We start from the raw sequence: 21,920 nt of genomic DNA, 5'->3' as shown, positions 1-21,920 counted from the left end.
GTGAAATCATGTGGTATCTACCTTTCCTTTCTCTGACTGACTCATTTCACCTAGCAAAATAGCCTCCAGTTCCATCCACGTTGTTACAAATGGCACGATTTCATTCTTTTTCATCTCCGAGTAGTATTCCATTGTGTGGGTATGTACATACATACATACACACATACATACATACATATATACGTACACACATACACCACATCTTCTTTATCCATTCGTCAGTTGATGGACATTTGGGCTCTTTCCATAATTTGGCTATTGTTGATAGTGCTGCTATAATCATTTAGGTGTATGTGCCCCTTCAAATCAGCATTTTTGTATCTTTTGGATAAATTCCTAGTAGTTAAATTGCTAGGTTGTAGGGTAGTTCTATTTTTAATTTTTTGAGGAACCTCCATACTATTTTCCAGAGGGGCATTCCCGCCAACTGTGCAGGAGGGTTCCCCTTTCTCCACATTGTCACCAACATGTGGTTTCCCGAGTTCTTCATTTTAGCCACTCTGACCAGTGTGAGGTGGTATCTCAGTGTGGTTTTGATTTGTATTTCCCTGATGATGAGCAACGTTGGGCATCTTTTCATGTCTCTGCCATCTGGATGTCTTCCTTGGAGAAGTGTCTATTCATGTCTCTTGCCCATTTCTTCACAGGATTATTTGTTTTTTGGGTGTTGAGTTTGGTGAGTTCTTTATAGATTTGTGATACTAACTCTTTATCCGACATGTCATTTGCAAATATCTTTTCCCATTCCATCGGTTGCCTTTTAGTTTTGTTGATTGTTCCCTTTGCTGTGCAGAAGGTTTTTATCTTGATGAGGTCCCAATAGTTCATGTTTGCTTTTATTTCCCTTGCCACCAGAGACATGTCAAGTAAGAAGTTATTGCGGCCGAGGTCAAAGAGGTTACTGCCTGTTTCCTCCTCTAAAAGTTTGATCCAACCCCATTTTAAAAGAGACTCTTTTAACTAGGCTCAGTTGCTTAGGTTTAAAACCTTCTTTTGTAAATATTAAAGACAGATTGGAAGCATCCCCTCCCCTTTTCCATGATCCTATTTCACCCTACGTCTTCCCCTGAATTTGGTGTTTAACATTTGTGTGCATGACTTTATACTCTTACAGTATTTGTATGAATCCATAGTGTTCAGTAGGTTTTGTGGACTTATAAATGATATCGTACCAGGTGTGAACTACCGCAGCCTTTTTCTTGACTTTACGTTTTTGTCTATTTGTTACATTTCACCCCAAGTAATTCTTATTAACTCACTTCCTAAAAGTCTCTGCTTAAATGTGATTTTCTGATGAGGAGATAGATTCTGAGTACCTTATTTAAAACTATCCCACCTACTCTTGTCTCCCTGACACTGTTCTGTTTTTTTGCTTTTTGACATAGTGTTCATCACCTTCTAAAAGTATTATCTAATTTTCCTCTTTATTAGTTTATTTGAATTATCTATCCTCCCTTAGAACACAAGCTCCAAGAAAGGATTTTTGTGTTTTTTTTTAATTTCTCCACCAATGTGGCCCAAGTTCCCTACAGGGCCTGGCACCAACGGGGTGCACAATGGCTACTTGTTGGATAGCTTTGTCTCTCCTCTTAATGGTCATTTCAGAGGTTTTCTTTTGTTGTTGCTGTTTTAATAGAAATGTTGCTCTAAATATTCTTGTAAATATTCTTTGTGTGACTGCCTAAGTTTCTCTCTGAAACGTACCTCTAAGTAAAATTGCTAAATGCAAGATGAATCCCTTCAAGATTCCTTTTAGGGGCACCTGAGTAGCTCAGTTGGTTAAGTGTCCGACTTTGGTTCAGGTCATGATCTTAGGGTTCATGAGTTCAAGCCCCACATATGGGGCTCTGAGCTGACAGCTCAGAGCCTGGAGCCTGCTTCAGATTCTATGTCTCCCTGTCTTTCTGATCCTTCCTCACTCATGCTCTGTCTGTCTATCTGTCTGTCTCTCTCTCTCTCTCTCAAAAATAAATAAACATTTAAAAATACCTTTTAAAAAAAGATTCCTTTTAACTGGTTTAGAGAGTCTTGGACTCATCAAGTGTTGGTTTTGAAAAGTAACGCATAAAAGAACCTTCACAGACAAATAAAAATCTACCCACACAGAGAAATTACTGAGATGAGCCTGGTTCTATTTGTCAAAGTAATAATGCTTTGAAATTTGATTATATCAAGTCCTACTGCTAACTTTGAATGCAGTCGCTTGGTTGCTCAGTCAAGGTGTCTTAGTGAGTTTTCCATGGAAACAATGAGCACTTGACTCTCAGACTAATTCAGAAATGGCCATTTCGGCAAAGTACAGAGACCCTAATCAACCCAGCTTCACTGAGGGAGAAAAAAGCTCATGAAACCCACCCACAGATCTGGCCTTCAGGTGTGCCCCACCCTGTTTTGGCTTGTGATTAAAAGTAGTCTTTCAGTGTCTTGCTGCATTGTCTTTGATCACATGGAATCATCATTTATTTTTGATGCCATTTCATCGTTAGCCAGTTTCCTTTCCAAAGTTGCACTTAAGGGAAAAATAGAAGGTAACTGTAATTGTCAAGCCTGCATTAGGGATTCTAAGCTATAGCCAAGAGAGAAATTAATCCTGAAAGCATTTCACACCAAACAGCAGCAATCTGCAAATTGCAGATTATTTGTGTCATGTGGCCAGTGCCAGTAGCACATCAGAGAGCTGAAATCCATTTCAATTTTTATCCCAAGCCCGGGTGCTCACGGTTTTCCATTGAACCCAAAGGATATCACAATTGCCCCGTGATGATTTGCAAGGAAATTAAAAGGAAAAATAGTGATTGAAGACTCATGTGGCTTTTAACGCTTTTCAATGGAATATATTTTCCAAATGAGTTTCCTCAACCTCACAGCATGGTTATTGAGGAAATTCAGCAAGAGCTTTCTAAAAAAGTTGTACTCAGTTAATCCCCCAAAGGTTTTTTTGTTTTTTTGAGTTTTTTTTTTTTAATAGCTATCAGTGACTTTGTGGAAATGACCCTCAACTTTGTAATGCATTTTCCTGAGGAGATTCTGAATCAGATTCTAAAATAGTCTTTATGGTATGGAACAGAATGAAAGTAAATGTTGGTTATAGATATCAATCAAAGTGAAAATCCCAGTTTCAAAGTTATCCTTTTAAAAAAAACTAGGATTCAATTCTGTCTTCATATGCTTTTGTAAAAATAAATGTCCTTCTTCATTTTAATACCAAAGAGGCAACTTATTTTTATTTACAGTGAGCTCAAATTTTTAGAAAACAGGTGGGAGAGATGAATGAGTATTTAATAGGGGAGAAAGCAAGAGAAAAGCACAAACCTGTGAGCGTATCATCTGGATAAGCCAGGAAGGAGATGACATTCTAGTCTCAATGACCAAAGATAACAAAACAGGCTTTTAAAGTCAACAGAGACTCCAGAGAAAGGCCCTCATTGAAGAAGACAGAACTACGTTAGACAGAAAAGCTTTCCAATCCCGGTCTTTCCTGTTTTCTTGAGCAAAGAGAATGTTTCCCATCTTGGAAAGGACAGAAGAAACAATTTCAGGAGGAACCTGTGTGTAAGAAAAGTGAGAACAGAAGCAAGAACCCACAAGTATTGTAAGCGCCGTGGGTCTGCAAACGCATCCGTGTATAAACTCAGAGGCACTGCCTAGGGTCTTCAAACTGCCACGAAGAAAGAACACAGTGTAGAGTCTGGGAGGTGGACTTTTTTTAACTTTTCAAAAAAGAAGGATTGAATCTCAAAAACTGCAAAGCAATGAGATTGATATCAGTTTCTGCCATCAACTGGGAAAAAAATTAAATAGTGTGAGCAGTTATAAGGTGTATGGAATCATTAAGAGCCAACTCAGATTCACCAAAACAGACCGTGGAAGCAGTCATGGAGGAGGGCATAATTCGCTCACCATGGAGCTTCTTGACTTGAATGTGGTCCCTGGACCCTGAAGGCAAAGGAGCTGGCTGTTGGAGGCAGGCAGAAGGCACACTGTTGAAGCAGTCAGGCACCTCGGAGGAGAGAGAGAAACAGGGCAACCATGGGCTGAAGATTGAAGTCATGTTTGGCTGGAGGAAGAGAATGGAAGAGACAGCAAAGAACAACGAGAAGTGAGAGAACAGGGAGAAGAGCGGAGAAGTGAATTCACAACTCCAGGGGGAACAGTGTTGCGGACTGTGTGTTGATCCAGGGTCAGTTACTACAGGAAGGTGAAAGAGAAGGAGGATGGGGATGGGCCGTTGGTGGGAAGTACTTCCCTCAGCACGAGGGGCCCTGCCCTAGGCCCCCGACTGCCCTCCACTCCCACTTCAACCCACAAGAGCTCACAGGATCCAAGCCCTTCCTGGGTTCCTGAATACATGGGGCTTCCAAATTCCCTGCACAAACAGCCGTGGGGCCTTAACTGGCTCTGTCTTGCTGAAGACAGTGACCAAGGGGTAACTCATGGAGGCTGGGTTACACAGCCTGCGGGCCCACCAGCTGGACACATGAGAGGCCCTTGAGGGAGGTAGGAATCTGAGATGACAGGAGCAGCAAGGTCCAGGGACTGACTCTAGCTGTGCCAGAACAGTCACGTTGAGGAGCAGACCTCCCTAGTGTCTGAGAGTTATAAATCCCCACCTTCCAGATCTTCATACAGGTGAATTTGTCGAAGAGTGAAACAATTTTTTTTTGACAGTTTTTCAGTTTGATTTAGGACTTTTGAATATTCAAACCACTGACGTGGTTTTACACTTTCCTTGGGCCAGCAAGTTAGGAGACTGACCCAGGCCTAGCTCTTGGGTCCCAAGTTCAGAGTGGGAATCATCGAACACTTATCATTTGGGTGGAAGGAAACGCACCCGTGTGATGTCGAAGGTAAACTGAGGAGGTGTGAGAGCTCTCATCTAAGAAGGCTGACGTGGCAAGCAAAGTATGCCTGCAAAGCCTTCTGTCAATGAAGCACCACGAAATCTCAACCTCAGGCCCCCCCCCCCCCCCCCCGCCCCGGCACGTGGTCACGCATCTGAAGCCAAATACAATGGGTGAGTGTGGCAACAACAAATAAACAAGAGGCTTCCCATTACCACCTTCGGCCAGGAATGTTGCCAACTACAAGCCCAAATCTAAGAATAGAGGGAAGGGAAATTAACATGTGGATGCCTCCTATACATTTTCACATATATTACAGATTATTGCTGGCAAATGGGTATTTGCCCCAGGACAGAGAAGGTGAATAGGGCTTAAAAGGATTGGATATGATTTCTATCTCTCTAAAGCTAAAACTGGCATCCAGAAAGATCCTTCTGACAGCAAGAATGCCTCATTATTATTATTTTTATGTATTTACTTTTTTTATTTTTGAAGGACAGAGAGAGAGACAGAGTGTGAGTGGAGGAGGGGCAGAGAGAGAGGGAGACATAGAATCCAAAGCAGGCTCCAGGCTCAGAGCTGTCAGCACAGAGCCCGACACGGAGTTCGAACTCACGAACTATGAGATCATGACCTGGGCTGAAGTTGGACGCTTAACCGACTGAGCCTCCCAGGTGCCCCAAGAATGCCTCATTATTAGAATGGATCTTTGGCTGATCCTCTGGGTCCTCTGGTCCCTGGCACCGAAGTCTTGAGACAGGGTCTGAAATGCAACTGTGGGTGACATTACAAAAGGTATTTCTGTCCCGACAAAGGGGCTGGTCTAGGGATAGTAACAGCTAATAGTTTTTCATTCTTGAACACACGACTATGAGTTATATAAATCTATCTTTGATCATCGAAGAAAGCAAATGCATGCAAGTCAATAAAATACAAAAGTTAGATCGGATTGCCATTGATATAAACAAAATCATCAGATTTCATTTGGCAGTTGTGTGGCTATCTTAAGGAAGATATTTTGACATTTCCACAATGGTCTGAGTGACCAGCCATCAAGGTGGCCCCCATCTTAACCCACACGGCAGACCTGGCCTCTGTCTTCCATTTACAACAGAACTCTACTCTTGCTGAAAATTAGCTTTATTTTGACAAGGCCAGTAGGAAATGGAACATTTAAAGAGCTCTTTCTTGCTTGAGTAGTAGTATATTAAAATTTTGTGTTTAAAAATTAAACTTTGCATTTTAGGTATGCATTTTTTCTGAATTAATTAAACTGTGAATTAATTTCTGAGATCTTACGAGACTGGCCCCAGGGCAAATAGACTTTCTCTCACAGGTCCTTAAATTAACTCTGCATAGGCTTGTAAAGTCGTCTGTTTTCCAGTGCTCTTGTTTGTGAGAACCAGAAGGCAATGGCCTTTCCCTCTTAATTTATGTATTCATTCAGCACATATTTATTATCACCCTTGTGCCAGACACAGTTCCCAGGCCCTCGATGAAGCTATGAGCAAGCCCCTGTTCTCAAGGAGTCTGTGTTCAGGGTGGGAAAAGCAGATATTAACAAATAGTTAAACACAACAGAAATTGCACTCCTACTCCACAGAGGAGCCCTAAAAAGGCTTTTTAATTCAGTTTAACTAGTTGCCATTGATGGAAGGTTTCTATGTGGGCCAACGCGTTTGCGTTGAGCATATTATCTTTCTTGGAGGATACAAGGATATATGGTATGAATATAAAGACTGGCTCTACCACCAGAGAAAGCCCGTGGTCATACCCCCTTCTTGTTCATTTTCTTCGTCACTCCATGAGGAACACTTTTAACCTCTAAAATTTTGTCTTGTTTTTGTTTTCTTTGTTGTCGTGCATAGATTTTTGGTGTCTCTACAGTAGAATATTTTCTCCCCCAGACACAAGAAAAAGTGTGTTCAAGTTAAACAGACTAATCGTATTAGTTTGAGGATTCAAATAATGTGGTGTATGAAATTCTGAACTTATGGTATTTTTATATGCAAAATCTAATACGCATTTTTGTGAAACCACAAGGACAGGGCAGAAAGTAGTTTGCAGTGCAGAGAGTCTGGGATTTAAAGGTAGAATTTCAAGGTGGAATTGTCCATTACTCAGCTCTGTCACTCACAACCTGGGTGACAAAAGGCAAGTGACCTTTACTATTACAAACCAGCCACAGGTGGAACACAGAACTCCCTCTGCCTCCCCAAATAAAGACCAAATCCGGGGCACATGGGTGGCTCAGTTGGTTAACTGTCTGACTCCTGACTTCAGTTCAGGTCATGATCTTACTGTTTGTGGGTTCGAGCCCCACATCAGGCCCTCCACTGACAGCGTGGAGCCTGCTTGGGATTCTCTACCTCTGTCTCTGCCCCTCCCCCCACTGGTGTGCACACACAAAATAAATACATCAATTTAAAAAAAAACAAAAGACAAATCCATTCTGGTTAAACAGAAACGTGAGTCATGAGTTCCCTTCTTTGACATCTTTGTAGAATATTTGTTTTTAAACCACGGTTTGTTTGCCATAATCACCCATCTGTTGATCATACGCGCTCACGTGATGCCCTTACTATGTGTTATGGCTGACTCAGAAGGCTACACAGAAGGTACATTAAGCACTTGCTAACTGTCCCTTTTGTCAAAAATTCGAGTTAGTTTTCCTTTCGCGTATTTGAGTAAGTGGATGTTCGGCGATCTGGGGCTTAAGTCATTTTCCCGATTGCCTCTGTTAATTCACTTTATAAACACAGATACATAGGGGCGCCTGGGTGGCGCAGTCGGTTGAGCGTCCGACTTCAGCCAGGTCACGATCTCGCAGTCCGTGAGTTCGAGCCCCGCGTCAGGTTCTGGGCTGACAGCTCAGAGCCTGGAGCCTGTTTCCGATTCTGTGTCTCCCTCTCTCTCTGCCCCTCCCCCGTTCATGCTCTGTGTCTCTCTCTGTCCCAAAAATAAATAAACGTTGAAAAAAAAATTTTTATAAACACAGATACATAAATCATGCAATTTGAGATGACCAGTGAGATTTAAAAAAAAAAATCTTTCAGCAGACACTTATGGGGATGAGCACTGGGTGTTAGGGAATGAATCACTGGATTTGACTCCTGAAATCATTATTGCACTATATGCTAACTTGGACATAAATTAAAAACTAAAAAATAAAACAAAATAAAATCTTCCAGCTAGTTCAAAAGTAAAAAAACATGTCATAAAGTTTTAAGATGTCAAAAAATCAAATTACTTATTAATCATTTGAGATTATTGTAGTAAGTGAATAAATGAATTAATAAAAGGCAACAAATTAAAGCCATAAGTGTATACTAACCATACTTTTCTAAACACGTATAATCTGATCACGTGAACATATATATGTGTGTGTGTGTGTATGCACATTATAAACACACATATATACATGCTTGAAAATCTATTGTTTCTCAACATATTGTCATAATAAATCTCAAATATGTAATTGGATACTGGGCTCCTTTAGCAAAATTGGCCTCCAAATATTGAAGGTTCAGGAAACAAGGTATTTGTAGAAGCAGAACAACCATTTCAACTAGTCCAACGAGTGCCCCTGCTCTCCAGAGACTCAAAATAGCAACTAGCATCCACTAAAAGCCAACCTTGTACAAAGAGCTCTCCTAGGTCATAGATATACAACCATGTAGATACCCATACACATCATTTACAGCAACACACATCATTTACAGCAACCCCATAATTAAATATTCTTACTCCTGTTTTTGCAAGTAGGAAATTAAGGCTTTAGATCTGACACAGTATCTTTGACCCGAGACTCCACAGCTAGTTAGTGGTTCATTTCCTTCTCCTGCTCTTGCTTCATCATTATTTCTTATTTCTTCCTGGGCCAGGGACCTGGGAGGGGGTTGAGGGGAGGGGGGAGGCAGTCTGGGACCCAAAGTTCTACCCCCACCTCCGCATGTAGGTAAAAAGACTATAGAAGCCGCCCATGGGAGGGTGGCAGAAGGGGATCACAGGACAGTGACAACCAAGAAAATACCTCCTTGTCTGAACACCAGTTTCTCTTTCCCAGGCATGTTTAGGAAGGACCCTGTGTCCTGAAATGCATGTCTATGCCTCACACATTCTTGATTTTATACACATTCTGCACTCACAGAAGTGTGAGCATTTAGTCTGTTCTTTCAACCCAGGTGGATTTGTAAAGTCTTCGCAGGCAATATTACGCTGCTTTTACTTCTATATGACACCTAAAATAGTTCTGGATGCAACACTGATACTTAGTTCATTTCTCAGCAATTTTTTTTTCAAGGAAAGACTATAATGACAAATGTAAATGTCTAGCGTCAGACATATTCTACTATTCAGTGTTTCTCTCCCTCACATTGTTTAATATGTTTTGCAAGCAAGTTAGAGCTTCACATTTGTACTCCCAAGACAAATAATGGTTTTTAGCCTCTAATCTAACAAGACTAGAGAAAGTAATCGGGTCCCCGTCACATCAACTATGAAACCTGCCATTGGATGGTCTTGGGACTTGCATTTGGTAAATCATCTGCTAAAGCCAACATGTTACAGAATTCCTTCTGATAAGGGAAATGACTCAGCATCTAACCTACATTTCTGATTCTGTCCATTTTTAAGCACTCCGACAATTGCTGCCTTCTAACCTGTAATTCATCAAAATTGCCACCTAAAGGTATCTACCGCTTTGTGGTTCTGGTGACTTCTGCTCCACGTAAACAGGTCTACTTGTCCCCTGCTGGATTTGCCTGTTTCTTGAGACTCCAGGGTGACATCTGTTCTCTGATGGGTCTAAGAAAAAGTTGCTGCTTTTCAGATGGGAGTACTAATTCCTAAGCCCTTCACTTGTGAGAGCTGAAAAAGGATGTTCTGACCTTTATTTCACAAGACAATAGCTCATGTAGCAATTGTTTCAAGTAGCCACTTCCCTTTTAAATAAATGAAACTTCTTATTTTTTTATTTTTTTTAATTTTTATTTATTTGGAGAGAGGGAAAGAGAGAATGAGCTGGGGAAGGGCAGAAGTGGGGGGTGGCAGGGACAGAGGATCCAAAGCGGGCTCTGTGCTGACAGCAGAGGGCCCGACGTGGCACTCAAACTCACAAACCATGAGATCGTGACCTGAGCCGAAGCCAGACACTTAACTGACTGAGCCACCCAGGTGCCCCAATAAATGAAATTTTTTAAAAGAAGTAGCAGCAGCAGCCATTAGATGTGGGAACGCATTAATATCGTTAGCAATACATTCACCTTTTTTTTTTTTTTGTCATTCCATGTTGCTTTCACATACATTCAAAACTGCCGTTCGAGGTCAAGAAGGTGATTATTCTTGGTGAAGGACGTGGTGCTGGGAGTAACTAATTCATCCAGGAGCACATAGCCAGCTAACTAGTGCAAAACAGAGGTTCAAGCCAGCCCATGACTGCAGTAACTTTTTTAAAAGGCATGAAACCCCCAATTTTGGTATTTCCCTTCTTAATCCATGCCACCAATTGCTATGTTCAAGTGGTAGCTGTAGGCTTTTCTTCAGAGAAAAGTGGATGAAAGGAGAAAGAAAAAGAGGGTGGTAACTATATGCTCAAGGGTAGATTTTTGCTGAATATTTAAAGGGAAGAATTGGGGGTGCCTGGGTGGCTCAGTTGGCCAAGCATCCGACTTCGGCTCTGGACATGACCTTGCGGTTCGTGGCTTTGAGCCCTGTATCGGGCTCTCTGCTGTCAGCACAGAGTCCACTTCTAGTCCTCTGTCTTCCTCTCTCTCTGCCCCTCCTCTGCTCATGCTCTTCCTCTCTCTCTCTCTCTCAAAAATAAATAAACATCTAAAAAGTAAATAAATAAAGGGGAAACTTGAATACTTAGTTTAAGTGGACAGGCCACAGAGTGGCAGAGCGTGAGCGGAGAAGTGAGTGGTGAGCTAGGCCCACCAGGGGCTGAGCAGGGACAGGCGGGACCAGGAAGAACGACTCCTGTTTCCCCTTTGAGTCTGGAGGAATCGAGACGGGTAGATACAGGGGGTCATAATTGGGCAGGGATTCGAAATCCAGGAGCGGTGCACTTGAAGGCTGCCAGGTGGGTTCTCCAGAAGCTGAGTCTGAGACAGAGCACAGGGTACAGGTGTGCACTGGGATTGCACCTGGGAAGGGAGAGGGAGGCTGGGGACTGGGCAGACTAAGGAGTCACACTGCCCTTGGACCTGACAGAGCCTCAGCCACCTACAAGGCCCAGGGGCAAACACTGCCCCTGGTGGCTGGTGTCGGGACAAACGAGCTTGGCAGTCCCCTCCCTGTCCCGGGCAGCAGAGTGGGGCCATAAGATGTCATGACCTCAGATGGGGCAAGTGTCTGCAGCTCAGGGCACAGCTCTGTCGCTACGGTCCCTCCTTGAGGGGAGCTGAGCCCCTGTCTCTACTGTCTGCACGTTCACGAGAGCTTTTACACCTGTGTCAGATGAGGTCGCATTTTGAGGATGAAGTGTTAGAGGTTAATTAAGAAGGATGGCGATGGTTTGGAGAGTCCCCAAGGGAGACGAGAGGGATGCTGGCCAAAGGAGAGTGAAGGGCAAGCCTCCCCCAGGTCCTGATTGAGAGCAGACCCCAAATCTGCAGCAGCAGCACACTCAGCAAGGACGCGGCATCGAGTCAATGTCAGGACGTCTCTTAGACCTCCTAGCCCCCGCTGCTACACGAGCTGTGATTGGCAAGACTGGACCTGGAGAAGGAAAAGCAGGTGCAGTGAGGGGGGGGGGGGGGTTGCCTGGAGAGGTGAGAGGTCAAAAGAGGCCACTTAACCAATAAGCAAAGCACCTGCAGGGCTGGAGCTCAGAGCTGAGGCCTCTGGGAAGGGAAAGGGCACGGTGGCGCGGGAGACCCTAACAGGTGCCACAGTCACCCAGCTGGGTGGTCAGTGAGTGCATGGCAGGTGACTCATCCATGGAACACCTGCTGTTGAACAATTGCCACAGCCAGGCACTGTTCCAGGAGTGGCCGATACAGCAGTGACAAGGCAGTGGCCATCCCTGCCCTTGTCATTTTTGCATTTCAGCAGTGGGTGACAGAAAATACATGAGGTATAGGGTACGTTAGAAGCTGATTTTGCTATGGAGAAAATACAGCGGCGATGAGGGTGCTGGCGGTGGTGAAAACAGACTGCAGTTTCACACAGGGTGGTCCCAAACAGCCCCACTGAGAAGGTGACATTTGAGAAAGGACTTTAGCCTCCATGCAGATGTCGGGACCAAAAGCTCTCTGGAGAGAGGGAGAAGCAAGGGCCAAGGCCTGAGACAGCCTCCTGCTGGGTGGTCAGGAGCACAGGGCAGGCGACCATGGCCTAAGGGCTCAGAGACTGTGCAGCACCAGCCTGCGGGCCACGTGGGAGGATGGCATGAGTCCCACATGCACATCGTAATGGGACCCTTCGATCTGCTATCTCGAGAGATATCCATCCGGGGCCTGAAAACAGAAGATGCTGGCCACGGTGAGGATTTGACCGGTCCAAGTAGACAGCTGAGGCTTCAGAAGATGACCCATGGCCATGTGCGTGTGGAGGCCCTGTGTGAGGAATCTGGAAAAAGCAGGAGTACCCCACCACCATTAGCAGCACGCCATGGGGTCTTTCTTTGCCAGGCTCTTTCTTCCTCCTGCACCTCCACCCCTCCTCCTTACACCACTGAATCCTGCCTGTGTATCTTGTGTTTCCAGTTCTGTGACTTTCCAACTCACCTTCACACTAAGTTTGAGTCTGACCGTTTCCCACACCGGTGTTCCTGTGGTGACCACCATTACAGATGCCCCTTCGTGGTCTCTCAAGTATCTTGACTCCTCCCAAGTCTTCCCTTCTAACTAATGCTGGGTCTGTCCTTGTTTATTGTATTTTATTCCACCTACCAGGTGTTCCGGGTAATTATCTAGTCTTCTGTGAAAGATGTTTATATTGGAACACTCATTGACATCAATCCTTGTAGTTACATCTTAGGAGAATGTTAGAATACAAATCTTGAAGACAGGCTAATTTTAAATTCTGTTTCTTATTTTACCTGGCATTAAAATAAGTCAAATCAGTTTTTCTCAAATTGGAGGGATGTAAAGGATGACTTTAGAAAAAAAAAAAAAAAAAAAGGTCCTCTAAAACTTCTAAGGTTAAATGTGATTATTTCATAAAATAATCTCTTAAATATGTCTAGAAATACATTTAGACATAAATGTTTTATGCTTATACAAGTGGAAAGCCCAAATGAACACTTATAAATTAAATATAAATAAAATCACAAAACCGAAAAAGTATTCCAGTTAACTCTATGAATTTGGTATGGCGGGCGCTAGCATTTGCTGAAACGAAGTTATTCTTGGGATGCAAACGAGGTCCTGGATGGTTGGCAGCCTCGCCTGATCAGAGCATGCCTACAACCCCTATAATCCTGTGCCCATACTTCCTCCTTCATATGAGCCTCCTACCCTTGGTGCCAGACCATGGGACCCCCATGTGTGGGGAATGCATCCCTGGAACTCTGTTCTCTCCTTAGTTTCACAGAAGCGCTTGTTCCCAAGATGGTGTAAAAGAACTGACATGAGACTAAACTTCCACTGTGGTTTTTGTGGGGGAGTTTTTTGTTGTTGTTTTGTTTTCAGAAAGTTTATTCTATTCTATTCTATTCTATTCTATTCTATTCTATTCTATTCTATTCTATTCTATTCTATTCTATTTTTAGAGGGAGAGTACTCAAGTGGGAGGGAATGGGAAGAGAGAGAGAATCCCAAGCAGGCTCCGCACTCAGCACAAAGCACAGGGAGGGGCTTGATCCCACGACCCTGGGATCATGACCTGAGCTGAATTCAAGAGTCAGACACTTAACCGACTGAGCCACCCAGGAGCCCCCCACCACGGTTTTTGGGTTGAACTGCGGCCAAATGATCCAGCGTAACTTTTACTAATTGTCCAGATAATTATCAGAGTAGCAACTCTGACATGAACAACATCTCAGAAAGAACCAGTTGGACAAACACAGTTCAAGTACAGTTTCTAATGTCAAGGATCTACTTTCTCTTCTTTATAGTACTGGGCATGCCTGAGGCAATTAACGTACTACATTTTCCACCAAAACATTCACCTCAGGATTTTCTTTTCTTTCCTTGGCCTATTGTCAGGTGGTGACTTCGTCTGTTGTACATTTTGTTTATATTTTTAAAATTCTTTTGTACTACTTGAGTAAACATTTATAAACCACTTTCTCAAAGTATTAAATGTTATAATATCAAAGACTGGATCAAATACAATATCAAAAACTAAAACCGTGTTTCAGTGTTTTACATGACCACCGAATTTCAGAGTTGGAGCTGACACAGTCAAATTCGTCTCTAAAATATCCTGCAGAAATCGTCATTTAGTCTGTGTCTGAAAAGCTGCAGTTACTAGCTTATAAAGCAATATATTCCAGTCTTCAGTGAGAAATTTCTTTACATTGAATCAAAATCTATTGCTGTAATTTTTGCCTGTTTGTGTTCGTCCTGCCTTCTAGAACAAAGCACAAATCTAATCTCTCTTGCAAAGGAGAACTCCTTCACCCCTCCCCCATGAATACGACAGCTCCCTCCTTCCTCAGCCTGCCTCCCACCCAGACAAACATCCTCAGTACTTTGCATCGTTTGTACAGCACAAGGCAGAATAACATGGAAAAACAGCACAGCGATTGCTTTGGTACATTTTGCAGACAACACGATTCCTTAGCAGAAACTTCAACAGATTATGTGATCCAGGGATTGTATCTAAGAAATAGGCTTTTGTGTCAATTTTTGTTAGTAGAGCTAATATTATAAAGGACTACAAAGTAATATGTAGAATTATCCTATTAAAAGGACAGGGATGGAACATAGTTTAAATGATAACTAAGCATGTGCTGGCATGCATATATATAATTTATTTATCTATTTCTCTTTACAACTGAAGAAAGAAAATGTGAAAGCCTGAATAGGCTCTTATTGACTGGGTAGGATGGAAGGTGATGGCAACCAGGCTTTCCTGGCTCGCTTCCCAGGTCCTTTCCATAAAAGCCCCTTTCCAAACTGAAAAACAGGATCCTTATGGTCTTTTTTCTTTTTTTTTTTTTTTAATTTTATCCATTTGTTTTGAGAGAGAGAGAGAGAGAGAGAGAGAGCACATGGGAGGGGCAGGGAGAGAATCCCAAGCAGGCTTCACACTGTCCGTGCGGAACCCAATGTGGGGGGTTGATGTGGAGCTCAAACTCACAAACCACAAGACCTCGACCCAAGCTGAAATCAAGAGTTGGGTGCTTAACCAACTGAGCCCCCCAGGTGCCCCCAGAATCCTAATGGTCTTGACAGAGCCTCCTGGAAGAACCAGACAAAGTTCTACACTACAGCCAAATCCCATGAAGATATGGTATCTGGCGACCCTTGTCTTCATTCTTAACTGTCCGTGTGCAGAGCCCAGTCTTCAGAGTTGAGGAAGTGAGACATGATATCCAAGGGAAATGCACCTATACTCACCAACTCTCCCACTCTGGCCCCACAGAATCCTGGCTGTATAACAGGGACAAGTAATGTCCTGGGTAGAAGTGTTATGGTGGCCTAAAGCTCCACAAAGCCCAGGTCACAATCAGGAGGGAGAAAAGACCTGGCTGGGCTCACCTGTGGCCCCTTCCCAGTGTCACAGTGGGGGACCAGGCAGCAGCCATAGCTCCCTTGGAGGTATGGCTTTTTTGTTGTTGGTGAGAACATGTTTTGCAGGTAGGTGTTTGCGTCTTCCCCAACAACACTGCGGCTGATAGTCATAACAGCACGTGAGAGCACATTACCGCCCAGAATGGGAAAAACATGTTTACGATTAATTCTTTTCTCCAACAGCTGGCTGCCCCAACTCCTTGATTAAAGAGCTCCATCACTTCAGGATCCTTGGAGAAGAGCAGGTGAGTCAGCCTCTCAAAGGCGGTGCCAGGGTGTCGTGAAAGACAGACACTAATGAGACAGTTTGGGTGCTCTCCAGGGAGGTAGAGTGTGTCTCCTGACCCTTGGCGCCCTAAAATGGGGAAGAAAGCCACGCCGCAGATATGTGTGAGGACACTCTTTTCCTCTTCTATCCATCAGATCTGACAGGTTATTAATTGGTACATCTGCCAGAGCATTTCGTCTCAGGACGCCAGCAGTAAGCAGGCCCGACGTAGCGGCAGATAGGCAAACGAGTAAGTGCCCAGATATATTATGCCTAAGAGCCCAGTCGTCACAGACGGTCCTGACATGATGGCAGCGGGCAAGTGTGCAAGCTCTCCTCACCAGACTTTTGCACTCGGTGCACATTATCCGTATTTCACCGCAGCCGCTTTCTCTATGGATGTGAACGTGTGACTTATATACAAAGGGTGGCCCATCAAAAGTAGATGATTTGAGTAGTGTGGTGCTCAGCGAGATGTCAGATTTTAAACAGATGTGCTAAGTAAATAATTCAAGGTGCTGAATCACACACGTGCGCGCACACACATACTTTTGACCACGTCAAAACAAATTTCTTGGTCTTTACATAGAATTAGTTTCCATGGTATTATGTTAAATCTTGATGTCAAGTTATTTTTGAAACACTTACACCAAGTAGTTGACAACATGGTGGTTTACTCCCAAGGGTCGTCTTTGCCAAGTCTGAACGGGAAAACCTGCAAAGGGAGATGGGGCCGCTCAGTGTCGTTGATAAGTTTTTGGTTTGTGTGTTTTTCTTTGGTATGTGTATGTTGCAAGTTTGGACCCCACTGTGTCCAATACTAAATTAAAAGCAGAAAGGGATTAATTGGGGGAGGATAAAAAACTGGAATTCTTTCCAACTCCCTGAACTAATAGGTTTCAGCGTGCTTCCTTCATTATTTAAAGACTGCAAATTCCAGAATTCAGCGGGCATAAGTGTTCATTCAAATATAAGGAAAATCAGCTATCCTCCATTGCAGGTAAGAGTTGTTAACTGGCTCCCTCAGACATATCTATTTATGAAACACATGAATCTCACAGCCGTCTTCCTGTGAGATTTCTTGAAGTAAGAATTACTGATTGTTACCCTGACATTTCCGCCCAGATAATGGAGCTTTCTCTTCTAACTTGTACCAATATTTGCAAATTATTTCCATATTTGTGTTAGAGTCATTGGTGATTAGCAGGGAAAGAAGCCAACTGCAATCATCTCCTTAGATCTGCATAAAAGTCAGGCCACTTTGCATTCTCCTAGAAATTTAATCGAGCCATAATCAAAATCAATATTATTCTGATTAGTTGTGCAACGTGGAGACATAGTGCATCACAGCAATATTGATCTTTATTTCCTGAAAAAAAAAAAAACACTTTTCCTTCCTTCTTTGCTTTCATTCAGCAGGTGCTTACTGAGCACCTACTCAGGTGCTGTATACCATTTTTAGTTATAGGGATAAAGAAATGAAAAAGAAATACCTATCAGGGGAAAACCGCTAAGTTATATACACACAAACATGTTCAGTATATATTGTGCTAGGTGCTTTTTATAGCCATGGAGAAAAATAAAGCCAAAAAGAGGGTTGTGGTAACTGGGGGAAGAGGTGAAATTTTATATAAGGTGGTCAGGAAGAACCTCACTGAGCAGGTGATTTGTGAGTGGAGACCTGAATGTATATGTAAACGCATAATGTAAAAAGCATCACAAAATGCAAGGTGTGGTTGGAGTGAGGCAGGAAGAAATCCAGGAGAGTGTGAACGGGAAGCCAAAGGCAGGAGGCATTTCTAGGAGGAGGGCTGATTACCCGTGCCCTGTGCTGACCAAGCAGGATGAGGGGTGAGAAATGAACACAGAATTCATTGGTGACCTTGACCAGGGGAGGGTGGGGGTGAAAGCCTGCTTGAATTGTGTTCATGTGAGATGGGAAGAAGAATGGGAGAGAGCAAATATAGGTACCTTCTTTTTTTTTTTTTTAATGTTTATTTATTCTTGAGACAGAGACAGAGCGTGAACAGGGGAGGGGCAGAGAGAGAGGGAGACACAGAATCTGAAACAGGCTCCAGGCTCTGAGCTGTCAGCACAGAGCCTGACGTGGGGCTCGAACCCACAAACTGTGAGATCATGACCTGAGCCGAAGTCGGATGCTTAACCGACTGAGCCACCCAGGCGCCCCTAGGTAACTTCTTTCTTGAGGAGTTTAGGTATAAAGGAAAGCAAAGAAATGAGGTAGCTGGGGGTGGAGGAATGTGGAAGCAAGATAATGTTTATTCGCTGGTGGGAATGACTCTGTAGAGGAGTGGGAAGTTGGAGATGCAGGGGAGAGGAGAGACTGTCGGGAACAATGTCCTGGCTCACAACAACTGAGTGTAGGCTCAGCCTGAGACAAGATTACAGGCAGCTCAGCTGGCAGTGGGGATGATGGCAGAATATGGAAGGTGGTTGTCATTTATGCTTCTCTTATCTAAGGGAAATAAGAAGCAAAGTTGTCAGCTGAGAGTGGAGATGGGGGGAGAGATTTCCAGGGAGAGGAAAGGGTAATGACAATGTCATTTAGGAGGGTAGGAAGTGAATAAACTTGGGAAAGAAATGAGTCTGGAGTGAGATCCATCAGCCTGCTGTCCTTCTGTCACATTCAACTGTGTAGACACAACTCCAGTAAGTGCAGAGTTGGGTTTAACTCAGAGTTTGGTTTTCAGCTAGGAGAGCAGAGAGGTGGGATATGAAAAGACAGGGACAGGAAAGGTGGTTGGATCCATTGGTTCCAGGTCCCAGTGGGTCCAAATAATTTTTGGAGGTTGAGTTGGAAGTTTGAGTTTTAGAGTTTGAAGGGTTTAGCTGGAAAAGTAGGTGTCGGCTGAGGCGTGCTGCCAACGTTGAGATTGTGGAGGCATGCAGGGAACAGCTGTGGTGGGGCCAGGGAGGGCCAGAAGGGCTGGTGGCTGAATTAGGATAGAGAACAAGTTGACTAGAGAAGTTGAGGTCACAGACTCGGGAAGCCAGGGCACTGGAAGGTGTGGCCCGTGTGGACACGGAGATCCTCCAGAATTATCACCAGAGCAGACTTGGAAAGAACTCTGATGAGTCATGAACTGGATCTTCAAGAAATGGGGGTAGAGAGAGCAGGGAGATAGAGAGGGTGAGGGAGGTGGGGCTCAGGAGCTGGCTGTAGATGGAGAAAGAACGCCCAATGGAGATTCATGGCTTGAAATTCAAAGCTGGAGGGTTTCAGGAGAGAATAAAACTGTTCTACTTAGAATGTAACAGCGTAATGCTTGGTGGTACAAAGTGTGCAGAGAACATTTGAGGGAGCTGTCAGGGAAGCGGTGTCCTAGGGCATGAGCCAGTTTCAGTGAAGAAAGAATGTGAGAGAAACTGGGAGTAGATTGAAGTCACAGGGCAGTTGCTCTGCCCGGCCCTGGCTTCCCCCGCACAGGGGCGGGAGTTGGGGCCACTGAAAGATGGGGTAGAGAAAAGGGGTGTACAGAGCCACATGTGGGTGGGGGGTCAGACTAGAAAGCTGACAAGGGAGCCAGGGGCTGCTTTGGGGACTGATATAAACCCGTGCATCAGTCAGGACATTTCTATCCTGATGATACACGACAAAAGCTAGTGGCCTCAGGGCAGGTATGGCTGAGTCTCCAGAGAAAAAGCAGAGCAGCTCCCCTGCTCCAGCCCTTGGGGTGGGCGTTCTAGCCCAGAGCTGGCAAAACATTCCGGCTCTCTCTGGGTGCTTGAGGCAGCTTTCATTACTTGATGAGATGAAATGTTATATTAGTGTGTGGTACAAGTGCCCTTGGACACGTCATTTCAGTCCCTCTCTACCGTGGCTTTTCCATTTGTAGAGAAGGAGGAGCAATGGTGAACCATCTCTTAGAATTTTTGTAAATAAATAGCATGGCGAAGTTGCAAATACTAAGTGCTACACTAAAATGTTTCTGATTTAAATAGCATTTTCATTCTTTATACTCAATCAGTAGATTAAACTAGTAGTAATCAGGTAGGCAATAAAATAAGTGTAATGTTCACCTAAAAGTGAATTGATAAGATGAACACAGATACTGGTTAGATAATGAATCCATTGCTAGATGGTGGAGATGCTTACTGGTTATCTAATTTCTCTGTATGTGATTCCCTTACACTTGCTTTGGTCTTTAACAGGCACCTGATTTTTGAGAGCCAAAATAAAAATAAATCATTAAACACTATGAGTAATTATCTTCCAAAAATGAAAATACACTTAAAAATCCTTGGAATTTAACGTATTTACTCTAGCTTCTTGGCCCTATCTCTGATATGTGTTTATAGTTCACATTCATAAAACACCTCTCCTCCCCCTCCCCCCCCCCCCCGCCCCGGTCCAAACTATTTGGCAAAGATATTATCACAATGTAGGTAAAAAGCTACTCTAAAGTTCAAGGTAAGCCTTAAAAAAAAAAACATAAACAAAAAAACCAAACCAGGAATGACATCTGTCAGTCCATAGGGTTTTGAGAGCCTTCAGGAGAACTGCATTTCAGAAGTACCTCCATTTACACCAGTTTTTCCCACCTTAGTTTCAATCACCAGAATTTTAAGGAAACTTTCATTCATTCAACATTTTGTGAATACTTCTTGTACTGTTATTGTGCTAGTGTTAGATGAAATGGCAAACAAGGAAATCACAGGAACAAATCGTGATACGTGCCAAGGTGAAAACAGTGATTGAGATTTAACCTATTGTAGATAAGGAGCCACGGAGCCATGAAGTAAAGGTTGAGAGGGCACCCACTATTCACTGAGCTAGGATCTCAGTAGCGGATGGAAGAGCATTTGAAGCAGAGGGAAGCACATGTTCAGTGACCCCCCAAGAGGTGAAGAGATTGTCCTGTTCAAGGCACTGCATAAAAATCAATGTGGCTGGAAAATAATGAACAAGAGGGACAATGATGAAAGATGAAGACCCAGCTGGACCATGTGGGCCATGGTCAAGGTTTGGATTTAATTCTAAGTTCAATGGGAAATTCTTAAAAGTTTAAGCACGGGACTGGCATTAACTAAATTACATTTCAAGAATGGTTAGTCTTGTTGCGATATGGACAAGGTCTGGATTAAGACGGTCAACAGAGGAAAGAGAAAGAAGTGAATATTCAGAGATAGAGTGAAGGGTCTCAGTGACTCATTAGCTGTGGGTCAGGGAAATGAAGGAGTCCCACAGTGTTATTTTACCAAGATGGGTAAGATGGTAAGAAGGTGAGGAACCCACGGCTCAACCCTGAGCAGATTTGTTAGGCCGGAAGCATTGAGAAGGAGGCAAGCCAGGATTTGGGTGTATGAGTTGGAACTCACAGGAGACGGAGGTCAGGGGTCAAAGATGGAGAGATAAATGTGGAGTCCTTGTCACGCAGATGGTATTTTAAGTCCATGAAATGAAACTTGTTATCAGTGTGTGTTACAAGTGCCCTCGGACACATCATTTCAGTCCCTCAATTGCCAAAGGGAGATAAAAGACAAGGGACCACGTGAACCCTACGGAGCTCCATTTGGAAGTATGTTAGAGAAACGAGAGCCCAGGGAGAGGCAGGGAGGACGAGGGTGCAGGAGATGAGCACCAAGTACCTCTCAAGGAAGTCAGAGACGAACCCCCTTCCTCTGAGGGTGGGGTGCTTGAGCTTGGAGGCCAACAGTAGTACCACTCGTAAACCATTTCTCAGGGACTGTAGCAAAGGGTAAATAACATGTGTCCATGGGCCCCCCTGCCCTCTGCTGCCTGCCTGATCAACAGCACATGCTTAGCAGTCCTGTTTGCAAAGCCTTCGGAAGTCTCTGGGGGTCACACCCACTGTAGAAACCCCTGTGAGGAAAACGGTTCGCAGGTTACCCACCTTCATAGCCTTGCCTTCTGAGGAGCACTGTCATGGCCACAGCAAGGACAAGGGACAAAGAAAGCAATGGTCTTGACCTCCTTTCCAGAAGATTCCACAGCCACTGGAAGTCGAAATATTTTTTGACATTGTGTCATCAAAAACATCTGAAAAAAAAAAAAAGCTTCAGGGCCGCCAGGCTGGCTCAGTCAGTAGAGCATGTGACTCTTGATCTTGGGGTCGTGAGTTTGAGCCTCACATGCAGCATAGA

General features: G+C 43.8%; 1 protein-coding gene and 1 long non-coding RNA gene across 4 annotated transcripts in view; one reads left to right on the top strand and one right to left on the bottom strand.

The window, feature by feature from the left end:
* The window catches only part of PRKN (parkin RBR E3 ubiquitin protein ligase), a 1,357,610-nt gene that overhangs the window by 1,135,285 nt on the left and 200,405 nt on the right, over positions 1-21,920 (top strand). For all 3 annotated transcript variants that reach the window (XM_086708284.1, XM_086708283.1, XM_086708285.1), the window contains one exon: positions 15,710-15,771. In XM_086708284.1, the coding sequence (XP_086564410.1) occupies positions 15,710-15,771 (62 nt within the window). The remainder of the gene's footprint in view (positions 1-15,709; positions 15,772-21,920) is intronic.
* Positions 3,701-21,813, bottom strand: LOC147581354 (uncharacterized). Its single transcript, XR_015251711.1, has 3 exons — positions 21,671-21,813; positions 16,443-16,509; positions 3,701-4,057 (listed from the first exon to the last, which is right to left on the bottom strand). It is a non-coding gene; the product is annotated as an uncharacterized LOC147581354 (long non-coding RNA).

This window comes from Puma concolor, chromosome B2, assembly GCF_028749965.1.
Source record: "Puma concolor isolate L17-30 chromosome B2, mPumCon1.1.hap2, whole genome shotgun sequence".
Classification (NCBI taxonomy): domain Eukaryota; kingdom Metazoa; phylum Chordata; class Mammalia; order Carnivora; family Felidae; genus Puma; species Puma concolor.
The sequence above is the reverse complement of the archived record's forward strand: the minus strand, read 5'-3'. Positions and strand labels throughout refer to the sequence as shown.